General features: G+C 48.1%; 1 protein-coding gene across 1 annotated transcript in view; it reads right to left on the bottom strand.

The window, feature by feature from the left end:
• Positions 1 to 20,163, bottom strand: part of PRICKLE3 (prickle planar cell polarity protein 3) — a 192,866-nt gene that overhangs the window by 44,032 nt on the left and 128,671 nt on the right. The window contains exons 6-7 of the mRNA XM_078664522.1: positions 19,825 to 20,028; positions 18,318 to 18,504 (exon numbers count right to left, since the gene is read on the bottom strand). Coding sequence (XP_078520648.1) covers positions 18,318 to 18,504; positions 19,825 to 20,028 — 391 coding nt within the window. The remainder of the gene's footprint in view (positions 1 to 18,317; positions 18,505 to 19,824; positions 20,029 to 20,163) is intronic.

The following is a 20,163-nucleotide window of genomic DNA, read 5'->3' as shown; positions in this document are numbered from 1 at the left end:
CAGTATACCCTAATACCAAACCCTACAGAATGAATGCAGAAGTGAGAGCTGGTGTTGCCCTGGAAATACAAAAATTGCTAGAAGGAAACATCATACAGGAAGTAATGAGTAGCCCATGCAACTCACTGATTATGGGCATCAAAAAGCCTAGTGGCAAGTACAGAGTAGTGCAGGACCTAAGAAAGGTAAACAAGATAGTGATTCCTTGCTGCCCTATTGTCCCGAACCCGGCAGTGATTCTGTATCAGATTCCCTGGGATGCTGAGTGGTTCACTGTGATAGACCTGTGTCATGCATTCTTTTCCATTCCCTTGCATCCAGACAGCAAATTTCTTTTCTCATTTGCCTTCAACAGTCACGTGTATGTCTGGAATAGGGTCCCCCAGGGGTACACAGAGAGCCCCTCTATCTTTAATCAGATCTTGAAGAAATGCTTGGAAACTTTGGTCTTACCTGGAAATTCTGTCTTGGTGCAATACATTGACGACCTCTTGGTGGCGTCCAAAAGTCATAGGGACTGTGTGATTGACACCATTGCCCTACTGAATCACCTGAGTGAAAAGGGACATAAAGTGGCCCCTGAAAAATTACAGTTCTGTGCAAAATCAGTGAAATATCTGGGGCACCAGATAGAGAAAGGCTTCAGGAATGTAACATCAGAAAGAGTGAGAATAATTCAAAAGATGCAGTTACCCCGTACTCAGAAAGAAATCAGAATGTTCCTTGGAGTGATAGGATACTGCAGGCAATGGATTGTGGGATTTGCAGTTCTAGCTAGGCCTTTGATACAAATGACCAAGAGAGGAACACCGGATATCGTAGAATGGGATGATGAAAGCTTAACAGCCTTCACAAAATTGCGAGATTGTCTGTGTACAGCCCCTGCGTTGGGAATGCCAGACTATTCCAAGGAATTTGCCCTGTTCTGTGACACTCGCGATAATTGCGCATTGGCAGTCCTAACCCAAGAACATGGCACAACCAGAAGGCCTGTGGCATATTTCTCTGCCACCCTGGATCCAGTGGCTGCTGGATTACCAGGATGTCTGAAAGCAGTAGCTGCTACTTGCACAAGTTTAGAGCAGAGTGAATCCATTGTCATGGGACATCCTGTAACTGTGTATGTTCCACATGGAGTGGTAATTTTGTTAACAAGAACGAAAACTCAGTATCTCACCCCTAGTCGGCTGACTAAATACGAGAGGATTCTCGTGGGTGCGGCGAATATAAACATTGTCAGGTGCAACATTCTGAACCCCGCCACTCTGCTTCCCAACTCAATGGATATGGAAGATGGGGAGGAAGAGGAACACAACTGCATTGATTTAACAGAATTTTGCACAAAGCCACGCCCAGACATTAAAGAAACACCTTTGCCTAAACATGACATGGAATTGTTTGTGGATGGTTCATGCCTAAGGCATGAACAAGGAGGCCTGAGTGCTGCCTATGCGGTAGTCTCCTTAACGAAAATTGTAGAAGCAGGTTATTTATTTGAAGTAAAGTCTGCACAAGTAGCCGAATTGATCGCTATGATAAAAGCTTGCAAATTGGGGAAAAACGTACGCCTAACAGTGTATACTGACAGTCAGTACTGTTTTGGGGTTGTGCATGACTTTGGCCAATTGTGGCTACAGAGGGAGTTCCTGACTTCATCAGGTACCCCTATTCGAAATGGAAAAGTTGTTCAAGACCTTTTAGAGGCAATCCGGTTACCAAAGGAACTGGCAGTGGTCAAGTGTGTTGCCCATAAAAAGGACTTTGACCCTGTATCATTGGGAAATGATTTCGCGGATCGAGTGGCAAAATTATGCGCCAGGGATCGATATATCATAAATCCAAAACGGGGGGGCCTGGAACCAGCTGCCAACTTCGAGTGTTTGAAGAAGTGCCTACATGGGATGAAGTGAGAGAATGGTGGCAGGCGGCACCCTGGCAAGAGAGAGAGAAGTGGAAGGAAGACGGGTGTAGACCAAGACGTGAGGATGGTGTCATCTTGGGCCCAAATGGTATGCCTGTGTTACCCAGACACTTGCTTGGCACAATGGCGAGATTGATACATGAGGGATCACACATTGGTAGGGACGCCATGATTCTGGTATTCCAACAGACTTGGTATAGTCAAAAATTCAGGAAGGTAGCAGAGTCCCTCTGCCAGAGGTGCCTGTCATGTCAAAAGATGAACCCAGGCAAGAGAACAATGGTGGAACTAGGGAAAATTGGGAGGTCAGCGGGTCCCTTTGTGAGAATACAAGTTGATTTCATCACCATGCCACATTGTGAAGGGAAGCGTTATGTCCTTGTCATTGTCTGCCTATTTTCAAAGTGGGTGGAAGCTTACCCTACTCCCCAAAGTGACGCACTGACAGTAGCCAAGTGTTTACTGAAAGAACTGATACCTAGATTCGGGGTTCCAGTCACTATTGAATCAGATAAAGGCCGACATTTTCAGAATGAGGTGATCGACCAACTCTGTAAGGCATTTGGGATCTCGCAAAAACTCCACTGTGCATATCGACCAGAGGCATCTGGAGTAGTGGAACAAATAAACGGGACTATCAAAACAAGACTAGCGAAATTGTGTGATTCATCTGGCATGACTTGGGTTAAGGCCCTGCCTCTGGTTCTGATGGGACTCCGAAGTATTCCAGACCGGAAGACAGGCCTAAGTCCCCATGAAATCTTGATGGGAAGAGTGATGAGACAAGCATGGGTACCAGGAAGCAAATTGTTGAGTATTACTGATGATTTGGTGCTTGAATACTGCAAGAGATTAGGTGACCAAGTGCGTTATATCTCTCGCCAGATCGGAGAAGACGCCGTCGCCAATCCAACGAGTCCTCTCCACAAACTGGTTCCCGGAGACTGGGTCAAAATAAAGAAGCATACTCGGTCGAGCTGCCTGGAACCGAGGTGGGAAGAGAAGCGCCAAGTGATCCTGGTAACGACCACAGCAGTGAAGTGTGCAGGAGTTCCCCATTGGATCCACGCCAGCCACACCCAGAAGGTACAACCCGACAAGGAGCCTGGAGAAGAAGACGGTCCAGCAGAGGGGCCTGCAGAAGCAAGACCAGAAGTAACCGACGACGTACAGCCCAGTACCAGTCAAGCTGAGGGGTCCGCAGACGTTGGTCCAGGGGTAGTTGATGACGAGCTACCGAGAGTCAAGCCTGCTGAAGAGTTCCCGAAAGTTGGTCCAGAAGTAGCTGATGACGAGCTGCCAAGCATATGGCCAGATGAGTGGATACCATTGATTGACCTCACAGAAGACCCAATCAGAACAAGAGAGCGAATTTTGAAAGGTAGAGAGTGGAATAGAGAGGAAAAGCAAGGCACAGGCGAAGAACCTCAGGGTATTGAGATTCACATCAAAACTGAGGAAGGAGAAGGTCAGACAGGGACAGAACAAGTGATCGATACTCCTCCACTAACTCCTGATATCGAAAAGGGACAGATTAGACCTAGTAAAGAGATTCGAGCGGAAGAAAATAAAGAGAACGAAGTGCTCAAACAGGATCAGACAGGATTAGGAGAAAGTGTTCAGGAAACAGAAACAGAGACATTTGAAAAGCAAAAACTAAATTCTCCTGAACAAGGCCAGATTAGTAACCAGGCAGAAGAAATAGATGCAAGTCCTGGAACTAGTGAGATAGGAAGGGAAGAAGAAGCAGAATTGCCACAAACTAATGATAATAAAAGGGCAAGAGAAGAGAACGAAGTCTCAGTGCCAACTAAAAGACTTAAGAAAAGAAAGCACATTGAGCCTGGATACATAAAGAAATTGAGACTGAGAATAAAAACGGTAGAAGAAAAACGTGCAGAAGAAAGGAGAAGTGCTCGCATAGCAGAACAACCAGAAGACACTGCCAAAAGAAGGAGCGATCGAATAAAAAGACAAAACAAAAAGTACAAGTCTCCTGAATGGACGCTCGTTTTGGAGGAATTTGAAGACCTTGATATAACTGACGAGAGCGACGGAGAACCAGTCGCTGAGTACTCTGCCGAAGAAGAAGACGAGCCACCGTGAATTTGCACAAAGTAAGCTACTGGTGTAAAGACACAAAGAGGGGTCGAGAAACTTCTTCTGAGCCAAAATGTCTGATTCAAACGTGAATGGTAGACCTAGTTGCAGTCGTTGCAAAACATGCTGCAAGGTATGTGTATGTAGTATAGTTATAGTGATATTAATTTGGATAGGACTAACAGTTTTCATTCCTTTTGCGGTGAGCAAAAATACTAATATTGACCCTACTGAGATTGTAAATACTGAGACTGAAGAACTAACAACACAGAGTGTAGCAATACATGAGAGAGCACTCAGACAAACAAAGCAAGACCTAGAAGCATCAGATGAGGGAGGACTACATTATCATGGATTAAGAATAAGACACATTTAAATGTTTTTGCAAACTTGTTAATACACTATGTAGAGACTATGGAAATTGAAGATTGCTATGTCTGCATGAAGCTACCTACCTCTGTAGCTGAAGGCGTGACATACCATCACCTGCCCCTAACATATGGAATTTCCTGTAGCATTTTAGCAAGCTTATTTTACAAAAGAGGACCGTTACAGTACTATTACTCTAACAATGACGTGATCTTTTCTGAACTCCCTATACGTGGGAACTTGAATCCTGTACATACTAAAAGTGACGTTACTCGCTATATGGGCGAATACTTCCTGACTATAGGTAATATAGACATAGGTGACGCACACAGAGATAACTTGACCTGTTCTTTGCGTGAGCAGGAAAAGATGTTCCTGAACATGGCAGAGAAGAGGAGAATAAAAATAAAAAGAAAGGCAGATGATGAAAAACAGAAAACGCCAAAATGGGCTGAGAACATGGAAGGCACCTCAAATGGTGGGGCGGGTCCTGCTCTGTTGCTGGATTTTGAAAAGAAAGGAAAGCTATGTCTTCACCGCGAGAAGACTAGCTACTATAATAACATTTTCATTGGTTCCAGTGAATGTGAACATAATTACAAGGTAATTGGAGGATGGGGTTTCAAAAATGGGTCAGAGCCTGTGTTTCCTGGAATTTATTATATATGTGGGGACAAGGCTTATTTTAAATTGCTGGATCACTGGTATGGAAGCTGCTACTTTGGCATTGTCTTCCCGAAAATATACCATGTGAACAAAGTTGCTGGAAGCAGTGAAAATACTAATGGCTTAGTGCGTAGTAAAAGAGAAAGCGTAGGTGAAATAATGGGTAGTATTTTCAGTGCACTGATACCTGGAGTGGGAGTGGTTCTGAACACTCACAGAATTTGCAAATTGTCTACTATAGTGGATGTGTTGTCTACTGACACAGCTCATGGATTTCTGCTGGTCAATACCGAAATGGTTGCGATCAGATCAATGGTTTTGCAGAACAGACTTGCTCTTGACACCTTATTAGCAAACGAGGGCGGAGTCTGCCGGATGTTGAAGGCGCAACATTGTTGCACTTATATTCCGGACAAAAGTGTGCAGCTCAAAAGATATGTGAAAAACATTACTAATTTGGAAAGGGAACTCAAACCACTCGAGGTTGACAGTGCCTGGAAGAGACTGGTAGATGGTCTCTCAAATGTAGGTCATTGGTTTGCTAGCTTAGGTAAAAGCTTATTGTTTAAGGTACTGATGCCAATTGGAATTATAGGTCTTATCCTATTTTTCATATTTGTCTGTTGCAAGTGTCGTAAACACACCGGAAAGCATCAAGTGAATGCAAGAGGAGTGAAACGAAGTGTGGATGAGCTTGAATTAGAGGAAATGAATAATCAGATATACAAAAAGGTGAAAAATTCTCACCCTACCAAAAATGAAAAAGAGAAGCTAAATCGCTTGTTGGAAGAGATAGAGATGTATAAGGTGTGAGAAGTTGGCATCTGGTTCCATTATTTTTTTTGTGATGATAGTAAATATCATCAAAGAGGGGATTGATAGAGCAAGCTTCGCATCGCGACTTGCTCGAGTCAAGAACCTCGCCCGTGTGTAATCAATTAATAAATTGTACGTCTTACTAATCTTTTATTTTTATATTCAAACGAGGTAGAGGAAGCTTGCGTATGTGTTTTCTAATACAACTAATCCATGTCTCTAAAACATGGCCGCCGCTTGAAAAGTTCTTCTGCGCATGCGTCAGTCACACTCACGTGACCTGACGTAGTTATAAGTTTTGGTGGGAAAGGGTGCGCATGCGTAATACACAGCTTTCGTGAATAACGTGGTAATGCTCTTGTGAGCGTGTATATGTTGCTAACATTTCAGTTGCATAGTATATTTTTATAATGATAAGTTTAAAGTACAAACCCAATGATGTGTTTACATACATTTATTTCTATGTATTAATTTGTTTTCGCTTACTTTTCATGTATCCTCGACTCGGAGGGGTGCTGGGCTGGGGAGTCCATCTTGGAGGGTATTTCTGCGCAAACTCGCCAGAAGTTGCTATGGCATTGAATTCAGGCCAAAGAAGGTTGATGCCAGAGCCACCCTGGGAAAGAGCACCTTCACCCAGCAGAAGCATCATGATTATGTTCTATTGTAACGAAATGTATTCTTTCCATTGTATTCTGTGCGGCTTTCTCATGGGAACCCCAATCTCGCGAGGCGGTACCCAGAGATGTAAATTAGGCCTCCAAATAGTCTATTCTGATTGGTGTGTTACCCAAAGCCTACCTTAGGACCAATCCAAATTGAGGGATTCTGACACTTTGCAACATTGGGGGGTGGTACACCGTCCCAGAACAGTATAACTACCCTGGGTTTACCTAGGGAAATTGTCCGACTTGTCTGGTTTAGCTGACCTGTCACTGACCCAACGCACTCAATAGGTGACTGAAGATACAGAGTACTGCGGAGCACTCTGTCCGAAATTGACCATAGACTAAGGTTTTACTAAACCTTAAAGTGCTGGCGGAGCACTTTGCTGGGAGTTCGCTGATCCAACCGGGGTCTTGATCGATAGCTGCAGAGAGGGTGGAGCGCAGGCGTTGCTTCCGAACTGCGGGTGCTGGTCCTGTCCTGAGGGTCCTGTCCGAGAGGTCCTGTCCTGATTCCTAATCTGAGGGTTTCCTGTCCTGTCCTGGGTGTCCATTCTGCACCTGCTGTCCCTTGAGGGGTATCCTTCCTTGAGGGTTTCCTGTCTTAACTGACCCGTGGCCAGGGTTTGGTTTTCACACCAGTCTAGGTAAATATTACTCAGAATCTCCTGAAACTGCACCTTCCTATATTTTCTGTCTTTTGCTTTAATAAAGACATACTTTGCATATGTTAATTTTCCATGCTCTTTCTGCAACCATTTAATCATAAAGTCATTTGCATTTGTTCCATAACATGTTCCTATGTTATCCTATCTGTTAGAAATTATATTTTGCATTGCAGTTTGTCATTTCCGGATATGGTCTAGAACCTCCTTACTTAAACTGTCTAAAGAACTTTTGCCTTAAAGCATAGCGTGTCTCTCTTCATAGATTCTCCTATAGCTACATGAATGTCCCGAACTCCTGTCTTATTCCCTTGAAATAATTCTAGAATACTAGTCCTAATCAAAGCCTATCCCATCTTTAGTGATTCATCTTAAACGTTCTAATTCCTGATCCTTCATTTAAGTGTGTCCTGATTCCATTAATCTATAAATGGTTGCTCTGACTTATTTGCTATTCAGCTATGTACTTTCTGTTATTCTGATTATCGATTGCTTAATTACTGTGAATTTGATGATTTCTGAATTTTACTAAATTAGATAAAGATTTTAAAACTTCCAGTTGTCCGTGGTCATTTTACAAAAGGTATTGAGTATTATATTGTGGGGTTTGTATTTTGCTGCCTTTCCTTTTACAGCTAGCTCCCTGATCCATGGTGGTCATAGGTACCCGTGTCGGTGGATGGTAAGTCGGGTACTCTGAGGAATAACGAAGGGAACTCACAAATATCTGATAGCAGAGCGTGAGGTCATCAGATCAATGTATATGGTGATTTAAATATATGGGCCCGAAGCCAGAAGTGGCGAAATTATTGGTCGGGTGACCCGCGCGCTCTATCACCTAGTATATGGTATACTATGTACCCAGGGCATAGGTACCCCAGAGACCCCAGATGCCTCCCAGGGGCTGCAGCATGTATTGTGCCACCCCTGCGAGACCACTCAAACTGACACCACAGGTCTGCTACAGCAGCCTGGGTAAGGTGGTGCAGGCACCCCATACTCAGATATAGGTTCACTATATCTATTGTAAATCAATGAACATTTAAACCTATCAGTCACCCTTATGGCAGGCCTTATCAATCCTGAAGACAGGGTTCTGGGTTTTATGTGAGGGGGTGCCCCTCTGCAGCCTTCTGAACCTATTCTCCGGGGTTGTTTGTGATGCAGCCAACCATATATATTTAAGTGCATTATAACCTCACTGTAAATGCTAACTTTAAAACGGCTGCTTAGAAACAGGTCGTGTTTGATGTCAAACACCTTGGAATCATACCGCCACACCAGTAACTGGTGGGAGGTATGATTCCACCCTTCTAGAGGGACTTAGGTGAAACACCGGTACACCCGGTACCAGCTTTCTCGACCTGGGCATCACAAAATGGATGCTTCCAGCCACAGACACGAGTCTGCACTCCTGCTGCTGAGCCAAGCTCGAGCAGGGGAAGGCCTGACAATAGGTTTCCTGTCACAGGAAAGTTTGACCCACTCCCAGACAGGCTTTAGTGTATTGGGGCTGGGTGGGTGCACTCAGAGTGCTTTGAAGTCTGCACTGGGTGCATATTTGGTGTCCCTGCGCATAGTCCAGTTCAAACAGGTTGTAGGAGCGATTGGCTCCTGCTCTGGTGCAAAAGTGGACAAAGGACATGGGTGTAGCCACCCCTCTGTCCTGACCCTCCCATAGGTGGTTCCCCAGAGTTTGTCCCACTCCTTCCTTGGGTATAAAGTAGGAACCCCTGACTACAGGACTTTAGATTTTACCTGGACTAAACTCTGCTACAGAAACCACCTACTTAGACGATCTACATTTCGCTGGACGACTGAAGACTCTCCCTTGGAGTAAAGGAGTTACTCCCCTGCAGCAGCAGGCACCTAAATGCATCTGACTGGTTTGCATCTCCTGAGCTCCTGAGGACTCTTAAGATTTCTGCAACACAGGAGGTGGGTTTCCGAGCATCCCTGAGGTTGATCTGACCACTCAGCAATCCTAAGGCCAGTATCCCTCGTGTGGACCGTGCAACCCGAACCCCTGTGCACTGTGTACTTTTGCAGCAGCATATGCTTTTCGGCGATCCCTGAGGCTGTGCTTTGGGTTACTTGTAGTCCTGACCCCGAGCAGTAATTACACTGAAGATTTCCGGCCTGCACTCCACGAGTGTTCCGTGGGCTGGTATTTCGTGATTCAGCTTGAGGTCCCTTCGCGGTCCCTGGTCCGTTGGCCTGTGGGTCCCTGTGAAGGTAACTTTGACTGTCAGTGGGCTTTCCTGGTTACTCCAGACGTGCGTGACTCCATAGCTTGGAGAGTCCCCAGGACCTTGCTGGTCCTCACCGTAGCTGGTTTCCTCTGCCTGCATGTGTTGCAGTTGCCAAGGCCTGTTGGTGTTCAATCCAGATTCTGACGCCCCCAGCACTCAACATCCTTCATGGGACAGCTCACCTCCGGAGTTTGGTCATCGTCGATGTCTCCTGGTCCCCCTTGCTGCAGAGTTAAGCATTGCATCTTCTCACCTGAAGCACCCGACATCGGTGGGCATTCGTCTATCGTGCCCCTGGTCACCCTGTAGTGACCCAAACTCTGTCCCTTCTGCTTTCAGGTTCTTCTCACCTCAGATCCAGGCCTGGATTCCACCGGACACTTTTCATCTTCCGGGCAGCAGCACTTTTCCTCATCATGCCATTGAAATCGACGAAGGTTTCCGACATCAGTTGACCCCTATGCACCCTCCTCTGGGATAGCTAACACGGGTATCTCTGTACTCTCAAGGGTGCTGGTCTTAGAACCTTCTATGTTTGAAAGGGTTTTCTCGAAGTCCTCTCCGAAGTGTTCTTAATCTTTAAAATTCCAACCGCGACTTTCCCATAGGATTGTCCGGAGCTCGCCCCTGTGTTCACACACTGCACACGTCGCCCGTGGGTCTCCTGTGTCACTACCTTGGGTGGTTCCTTGGGGTCTCAGCGATTGTACGCGCTCTAGGCGCTGTGTCTAGTCAAGTCGTGGTTCTTATACCACTTTCTTAGTATATGGTTTGGTCTCCCCCTGGAGCCCACTGTGTATTGTGCTATTTACTGTTGTTCTAGTGATTTAATATTGTGAGCTTTGTGCTTTAATCTGATGAAGAGATTAGTAGAGAGTGTTTAGTAATAAATACATATATTTTATATATATCCCTCGTGTGGTTCTCCTTTCATTTGGTCATTCAAGAGGTTATAATCTGGTAAAACAAGCTGCTTTACATTCCTCCAAGACTTAGCCTGAAGGCTGCTCTCCAAATCTTCCACTAGGATAGCTTTCAATAAAGGTTGTCTTTAACCTAATCATCAATAAGGGTTGCTTGGACTGGGACAAGGTGCCCACTTTAATTAGTGGTCAGCATATACCAGGCCAACTTCTCACACCTGTGTCTCTTCATCAATAGTCCCTGCCACTCACTTCCCACTTCTTCAAACAACTCTGTATGTAGCTCGAGAACCTGACATGGTTGGCAAGCAACCAAGGGTCTCCTGGGAAACGCTAACAGATGCGCCATGGTCATGGAACGATGCTATCACGGCGTACAAGTGCAATGCGCGCACTTTTGGATACATCCACCCCCTTCCGACCTCTTCTGGCGATTGAGGCCTCCGCCGCGGTGCCCTTCCCAATGAACATAGGAATATACTTGCCTGCCTGCAGCCCCCGGGTTGAAATAGACACTGCTACATTTATGATCTGTTCAAAAACAACAGTTTATGGACAGAATGCAGAACAATGTCATACATTCACCCCAGTACAGTATGCCCAGATGTGGGTCCCTTGCTCACTTTGCCACTGGATTCAAGCTATCCTGGCTGATGAAGGCTGATAGCCAGAAACCGGTCCCAGGATGTTTGCTTCCGGTCCAGGGAAGGCATGGCCTGGCAGTTACGGCTGGACTGTTCCCATGAGGCACAGGGTCAAGACTGATTTGCATATGGCCATGTCTGAACTGGGGTGGCAGAGTGAGCAAAATATCAATGGATTAAACCCAGATCTGTGACTGGGGGTGAAGGTTTTGCCAATGTGCAACATTCCGTCCATCATCTTGTGTGTTTTACATGTATGATCTGGGCATGGGAGAGACAAAGAGTCTGGGTTGAACATCTACTCAACCAACATTCTGCTCCGTGGCCACCCGCATATCCCTGCGGCAGACGGTGAGGGGGTATCCCGCCAGTTGATCCGGCTGTGTCTACTAACGCTGGGCAATTTATCCCCAGAGGGACGATTTTTTACAGCGCAACACAAAACTAACTGCACTGAAGCAGCACACTCCATTTGACATTTTCACGTCCTTTAGATTTAGAGTTATGCTTCGTGCCCTGCATGACACATTCCTGGCTGCGCCTTCTACATTTCATGCGCTGGATATGATCCTGAGCAGTCCTTCCCTGCGGAGACGGATCCCACTCCTGTACGGGGTCATGCAGGATAAGGCGCCTAGATGTCTCCTCAGGGAGTACTGCAGTTGGGCAGCTGACCTCGATCCCCGCTCACTGCTGCACACGGGCGATACTGCCGCACTAGGGGCGATACTGCCGCACTCGGGCGATACTGCTGCAAGTTGACTAAATCACTCTCCCCATCTACCGACTGCGCTTAATAAACATTAAACTCCTTCATCAAATGTATCACACCCCCGCACAGTTGCATCGCATGGGGCCCTTGGATGATTCTCGCTGTTGCAGATGCAAATACAATGGTGCTTCCTTCCTCGATCTGGCCTGGGGGTGCCCTCCGGTGGAAAGAAAATGCTACTTACCCAGTATGCATCTGTTCTTGGCATGTAGAGCTGTAGATTCATATGCTTTAGCATAGATCGCCATCTGGTGTTGGGCCCGGATGTTTGCACTTTGTTTTTCTTCGAAGAAGTCTTTGTAGTCACGAGGTAGGTGACTCCTTCTTTCGGTGATAGTGCGCATGGGCATAGAATCCATCCTTAGATTGTTTTGCCGTAAGGGTGATGATGGTGTTAGTAAGAATAATAAGAGATCTTCATGTAAAGTGTATCTAAGTAAGACATTACTGCAACAGGTAAAGGTACCCGGGGAGGTGGGTGGGCGCATGTGAATCTGCAGCTCTATAAGCCAAGAACAGATGCATACTGGGTAAGGAATATGCTACTTACCAGTATGCATCTCTTCTTGGCATAGAGGGCTGCAGAGTGGTACATTTATGAATAGATCGCCATCTGGTGTTGGGCTCGGATGATTGCACTTGTTTTTCTCTTGGAGAAGTCTTTGTGGTCACGGGACCGATGACTCCTCCTTTGGGTGCTAGTGCGCATGGGCATCGGCTCCATCCTTAGATTGTTTTGCCATAGTAGGGTTAGATGGAGTAGTGTAGTATAATACATAAAGATATGCCCATGTAAATGTATCTAAATAAGACAATGTTGGGACAGACACTGGTTTCCGGGGAGGCAGGGAGGGCATGTACCACTCTGCAGCCCTCTATGCCAAGAACAGATGCATACTGGTAAGTAGCATATTCCGTTCGAGGCATATAAGCTGCAGATTGTACATTTATGAATAGATTATACAGCAGTTACCTCCCTAGCGGTGGTCACCAGTGTCTGTTGCAACAGTTTGAAATAAATGTTTTAGTACAGCTTGGCCCACTCTGGCTTGTTGTGTAGCCTGCACATCAACACAGTAGTGTTTTGTGAAGGTATGTGGTGTAGACCAAGTTGCTGCTCTACATATGTCATCTAGGGGAATGTTCCCTAAGAATGCCATAGATGCTCCTAGTTTGCGTGTAGAATGAGCTCTAGGAGGAACAGTTAATGTTCTCTTTGCTTTAATGTAACATATTTGTATACATCTTACAATCCATCTAGCGATGCCTGCTTTAGAGATAGGATTGCCCTTATGTGTTGGGGAAAACGCTACAAATAGTTGTTTAGTTTTTCTGAAAGTTTGAGTTCTTTCTATGTAATATAATATTGCCCTTTTGACATCTAGTGTATGTAGGGCCCTTTCTGCTACCGTCTGTGGTTTTGGGAAAAAGACTGGTAGTTACACTGGTTGATTGATGTGGAATGCTGAAATTACATTAGGCAAGAACTTTGGGTTTGTTCTAAGAGCCACTTTATTCTGGTGTAACTGTAGGAATGATTCTTGTATTGTCAGTGCCTGTAATTCACTCACTCTCCTGAGTGAGGTAATGGCTATAAGGAAAGCCACCTTCCATGTAAGGAATTGTATTTCGCACCTATGCATAGGTTCGAAAGGTGGCCCCATTAGTCTGGTGAGTACTACGTTGAGGTTCCAGACTGGGGAAGGTGGTAATCTTGGTGGAATGACTCTTTTGAGGCCTTCCATGAAAGCCTTAATTGCGGGCACCCTAAACAGGGATAGATGTGCCTGTTTTGCAGGTACGCTGCTATAGCTGCAAGATGTACTCTAATGGAGGTGTAAGCAAGGTTACATTGCTGTAAGTGTAGTAAGTAGCAAATAATATTTTGTGTAGATGCGTCCAGAGGGTTGATGTTGTTACTGTTACAGTATACAGCAAACCTTTTCCACTTTGCTGCATAGCAGGCTCTGGTGGTGGGACGTCTTGCTTGCTTAATAATTTCCATACAGTTTGGAGGTAAATTTAAGTATCCAAATTCTAAGACCTCAGGAGCCAAATCGCTAGGCTAAGCATTCCTGTAGGGGACACATTTGGAGTCTTGCATAAGGAACTATTAGAATGCAAGACGCCATCATTCCAACTGCATAACACTCGGGCTGGTAGTGAGTGTTGCGGGTGAATTTGTGATATTAGGGTTTGCATGTTGTGTATTCTGACTGGGTTGGGGTACGCTAGAGCTTTGCAAGTGTCTATAGTAGTGAAGCAGCTGAACCGTCTTGTGAGTGTGGTGTATGCAGCTGTGTTGTGACTTCGCTTTTATTAGCCAGTTGTCTACGTATGAAGACGTGAATGTGTTGTCTTCTTAAATGAGCTGTGACCACTGCTAGGCATTTGGCAAACACCCTTGGTGCTGTAGTGACCCCGAATGGGAGGACTTTGAATTGGTAATGTTCTCCGTCCACCACGAACCTGAGATATTTCCTGTGAGCGGGGTGAATGAAAATATGGAAGTAGGTGTCCTTTAAATCTAACGTGGAAAGAAAGTCGCTTTGCTGAAGCAATCGGAGCACCTGCTGAAGGGCGATGACGTGGAAGTGGTCCGATTAAATGTAGAGGTTTAGTTGTCTTAGGTTCAGTATGGGCCCGAAGGAGCAGTCTTTTTTCGGAATCAAAAAGTATAGGGAGTACACTCCCGTCCCTTGATGATGTAACGGGACCGGAGGTGATGGCATGACTCTGAAATAATACATCTGTGAATGAGGGTTTACACAGTAGCCATGGAGGGGCCTTACAAGGTGGGAGGCAGAAGTGCGGGACTTCATGGAATAAAACCACCATCAAAAGCAAGGAAATGATGCCCCGTCTCCCCCTGCACACAAAACAGCTACTAACAAAACATGGCTGGGATGAAGGATGCTGTGAGTGACTGACAGGATGCAGACCTCAAAACATGGCTGGGACGAAGGATGCTGTGAGTGACTGACAGGATGCAGACCTCAAAACATGGCTGGGATGAAGGATGCTGTGAGTGACTGACAGGATGCAGGCCTCAAAACATGGCTGGGATGAAGGATGCTGTGAGTGACTGACAGGATGCAGACCTCAAAACATGGCTGGGATGAAGGGTGCTGTGAGTGACTGACAGGACGCAGGCCACAAGACATGGCTGGGATGAAGGATGCTGTGAGTGACTGACAGGATGCAGGCCTCAAAACATGGCTAGGATGAAGGATGCTGTGAGTGACTGACAGGATGCAGGCCTCAAAACATGGCTAGGAAGAAGGATGCTGTGAGTGACTGACAGGATGCAGGCCTCAAAACATGGCTAGGATGAAGGATGCTGTGAGTGACTGACAGGATGCAGGCCTCAAAACATGGCTGGGATGAAGGATGCTGTGAGTGACTGACAGGATGCAGACCTCAAAACATGGCTAGGATGAAGGATGCTGTGAGTGACTGACAGGATGCAGGCCACAAAACATGGCTAGGAAAAAGGATGCTGTGAGTGACTCACAGGATGCAGGCCACAAAACATGGCTGGGATGAAGGATGCTGTGAGTGACTGACAGGACGCTGGCCTCAAAACATGGCTGGGATGAAGGATGCTGTGAGTGACTGACAGGATGCAGGCCACAAAACATGGCTGGGATGAAGGATGCTGTGAGTGACAGGACGCTGGCCTCAAAACATGGCTAGGATGAAGGATGCTGTGAGTGACTGACAGGATGCAGGCCTCAAAACATGGCTGGGATGAAGGGTGCTGTGAGTGACTGACAGGATGCAGGCCTCAAAACATGGCTGGGATGAAGGATGCTGTGAGTGACTGACAGGATGCAGGCCACAAAACATGGCTAGGAAAAAGGATGCTGTGAGTGACTCACAGGATGCAGGCCACAAAACATGGCTGGGATGAAGGATGCTGTGAGTGACTGACAGGATGCAGGCCACAAAACATGGCTGGGATGAAGGATGCTGTGAGTGACTGACAGGATGCAGACCTCAAAACATGGCTGGGATGAAGGATGCTGTGAGTGACTGACAGGACGCAGACCTCAAAACATGTCAAGGATGAAGGATGCTGTGAGTGACTGACAGGATGCAGGCCTCAAAACATGGCTGGGATGAAGGGTGCTGTGAGTGACTGACAGGACGCAGACCTCAAAACATGGCTGGGATGAAGGATGCTGTGAGTGACTGACAGGATGCAGGCCACAAAACATGGCTGGGATGAAGGATGCTGTGAGTGACTGACAGGATGCAGACCTCAAAACATGGCTGGGATGAAGGATGCTGTGAGTGACTGACAGGATGCAGACCTCAAAACATGGCTGGGATGAAGGATGCTGTGAGTGACTGACAGGACGCTGGCCTCAAAACATGGCTGGGATGAAGGGTGCTGTGAGTGACTGACAGGATGCAGGCCTCAAAGCATGATGGGAAGGAAGGATGCTGTGAGTGACTGACAGGACGCAGACCTCAAAACATGTCAAGGATGAAGGATGCTGTGAGTGACTGACAGGACGCAGGCCTCAAAACATGGCTGGGATGAAGGATGCTGTGAGTGACTGACAGGATGCAGGCCTCAAAACATGGCTAGGAAGAAGGATGCTGTGAGTGACTGACAGGATGCAGGCCTCAAAACATGGCTGGGATGAAGGATGCTGTGAGTGACTGACAGGACGCTGGCCTCAAAACATGGCTGGGATGAAGGGTGCTGTGAGTGACTGACAGGATGCAGGCCTCAAAGCATGATGGGAAGGAAGGATGCTGTGAGTGACTGACAGGACGCAGACCTCAAAACATGTCAAGGATGAAGGATGCTGTGAGTGACTGACAGGATGCAGGCCTCAAAGCATGATGGGAAGGAAGGATGCTGTGAGTGACTGACAGGACGCAGACCTCAAAACATGTCAAGGATGAAGGATGCTGTGAGTGACTGACAGGATGCAGGCCTCAAAGCATGATGGGAAGGAAGGATGCTGTGAGTGACTGACAGGACGCAGACCTCAAAACATGGCTGGGATGAAGGATGCTGTGAGTGACTGACAGGACGCAGGCCTCAAAACATGGCTGGGATGAAGGGTGCTGTGAGTGACTGACAGGATGCAGGCCTCAAAGCATGATGGGAAGGAAGGATGCTGTGAGTGACTGACAGGACGCAGACCTCAAAACATGTCAAGGATGAAGGATGCTGTGAGTGACTGACAGGATGCAGGCCTCAAAGCATGATGGGAAGGAAGGATGCTGTGAGTGACTGACAGGACGCAGACCTCAAAACATGGCTGGGATGAAGGATGCTGTGAGTGACTGACAGGACGCAGGCCTCAAAACATGGCTGGGATGAATGATGCTGTGAGTGACTGACAGGACGCAGGCCTCAAAACATGGCTGGGATGAAGGATGCTGTGAGTGACTGATGGGATGCAGGCCTCAAAACATGGCTGGGATGAAGGATGCTGTGAGTGACTGACAGGACGCAGGCCTCAAAACATGTCAAGGATGAAGGATGCTGTGAGTGACTGACAGGACGCAGGCCTCAAAACATGGCTGGGATGAAGGATGCTGTGAGTGACTGACAGGACGCAGGCCTCAAAACATGGCTGGGATGAAGGATGCTGTGAGTGACTGACAGGACGCAGGCCTCAAAACATGGCTGGGATGAAGGATGCTGTGAGTGACTGACAGGACGCAGGCCTCAAAACATGGCTGGGATGAAGGGTGCTGTGAGTGACTGACAGGACGCTGGCCTCAAAACATGGCTAGGATGAAGGGTGCTGTGAGTGACTGACAGGACGCAGGCCTCAAAACATGGCAAGGATGAAGGATGCTGTGAGTGACTGACAGGATGCAGGCCTCAAAACATGGCTGGGATGAAGGATGCTGTGAGTGACTGACAGGACGCAGGCCTCAAAACATGGCTGGGATGAAGGATGCTGTGAGTGACTGACAGGACGCAGGCCTCAAAACATGGCAAGGATGAAGGATGCTGTGAGTGACTGACAGGATGCAGGCCACAAACATGGCTGGGATGAAGGATGCTGTGAGTGACTGACAGGACGCAGGCCTCAAAACATGGCTGGGATGAAGGGTGCTGTGAGTGACTGACAGGACGCTGGCCTCAAAACATGGCTAGGATGAAGGGTGCTGTGAGTGACTGACAGGACGCAGGCCTCAAAACATGTCAAGGATGAAGGATGCTGTGAGTGACTGACAGGATGCAGGCCTCAAAACATGGCTGGGATGAAGGATGCTGTGAGTGACTGACAGGACGCAGGCCTCAAAACATGGCTGGGATGAAGGATGCTGTGAGTGACTGACAGGATGCAGGCCTCAAAACATGGCTGGGATGAAGGATGCTGTGAGTGACTGACAGGACGCAGGCCTCAAAACATGGCTGGGATGAAGGATGCTGTGAGTGACTGACAGGACGCAGGCCTCAAAACATGGCTGGGATGAAGGGTGCTGTGAGTGACTGACAGGACGCAGGCCACAGTCTAGCAGACCTGCTGCCCCTTCCGCCTCACCTATGTGCTCGCCGCAGGAGTCGCAGTACTCTGCGTATAGCGCCTCGTAGCACTGGCAGCAGTAGGGCCGGTTCTCCTTCATGATGTAGCGCTGCCCGCCGAGGCGCTGCTCGCAGTCGAAGCAGCAGAAGTGGCTCATGTGCCAATGGCGACCCTCCGCCTCGGTGCACTCGTCTGCGAAGATGATCTGTGAGGGAGAGGAGGAGGAGAGTTAAAAACTGCACTCACACTCACTCTTTCACTCACTCCAGGAGAGCACATACCAGAGACCGCAGGAAGCGCCACCATAGAGTGCGCCCCGCCGCCCCACTGATCCAGGTTAACCCCCCCAGCCCTCTCACCGACCTCCATCTGACAGGACAAGTCAGTCACAGGCAAGCGCAAGCCTGGCATGCAACTCACCAGCCCTGAAGTGGTGCACGCTCATCTCCTCCCCTGCAGCAGTGCACACACATTCACCTCGCCCCGTGCAGTAGTGCACACTCACCCCGCCCACCATTGTTTCAGCAGTTCAGCGTGGTGTCGCCCCTTGTAGCAGTGCACGGTCACACTCACCTTGCCCATGGCAGTAGTGCACACCCACCTCATCGCAAGCCTGGCACCGTTGTTTCAGCAGCTCCGCGTGGCAGTAGTGCACACTTCTCCCCTGCAGTTGTACACACTCACATTCACCTCGACCCCTTCGGTAGTGCACACTCACCTCATCGCAGGCCTGGCACCGTGGTTTCAGTAGCTCCGTGTGGTGCCACCCACAGTAGTGCATGCTCACACATCTGCTGCAGCAGTGCACACTGACACTCACCTCACCCCCTGCAATAGTGCACACTCACCTCATCACATGCCTGGCAACTCAGCAGCTCAGCGTGGTGTCACCCACAGTAGTGCACACTCACACTCACCTCCGGAAGTAGTGCACACTCACCTCACCCCGGCAGTAGTGTACACTCACCTCACCCCCGGCAGTAGTGTACACTCACCTCACCCCCGGCAGTAGGGCACACTCACTCAACTCACCCCCCCCCGCAGTAATGCACACTCACCTCATTGTAGTCCAGACACTGGGGTTTCAGCAGTTCTATGTGGTGTCACCCCTTGTAGTAGTGCACACTTATCCCCTGCAGTAGTGCACACTCATCTCCCCCTGCAATAGTGCACACTCACTTCATTGTGGTGTCACCCGCAGGAGTGCACACTCACACTCACCTCACCCCCTGAAGTAGTGCACACTCACCTCACCCCTGGCATTAGTGCACACTCACCTCACCCCGGCATTATTGCACACTCACCTCACCCCTGGCATTAGTGCACATTCACCTCACCCCGGCATTAATGCACACTCACATCACCCCTGGCATTAGTGCACACTCACCTCACCCCGGCATTAATGCACACTCACCTCACCCCTGGCATTAGTGCACACTCACCTCACCCCTGGCATTAGTGCACACTCACCTCACCCCCGGCATTAATGCACACTCACCTCACCCCGGTAGTAGTGCACACTCACCTCATCGCAGGCCTGGCACCGTGGTTTGAGCAGCTCCGCGTGGTGTCGCCCACAGTAGATCTTCGCTCCTTGGTAGAAGTAGATAAGGTCTGTTAGCAGCTCGGTGCAGCGGGCACAGGTGAAACACTGCGGGTGCCAACACACGCCATGCCCGGCCCGACTGGCAAACACCGCAATGTCGCCTCCTCGGATCTGTTTCCCACACTGAGAAGAGAGAAGTCAGTCACAAGGGGCACTGAAGCCAACACCTGAGAGTTACTCGCCCCTCCACTCCCCACCGGCCTCCAGTGCGAGCCCAGCGCCCCAACCTCTGGGCTCAGAATGCCCATCACTGAGGCC

Source organism: Lissotriton helveticus, chromosome 10, assembly GCF_964261635.1.
Source record: "Lissotriton helveticus chromosome 10, aLisHel1.1, whole genome shotgun sequence".
Classification (NCBI taxonomy): Eukaryota; Metazoa; Chordata; class Amphibia; order Caudata; family Salamandridae; genus Lissotriton; species Lissotriton helveticus.
The sequence above is the reverse complement of the archived record's forward strand: the minus strand, read 5'-3'. Positions and strand labels throughout refer to the sequence as shown.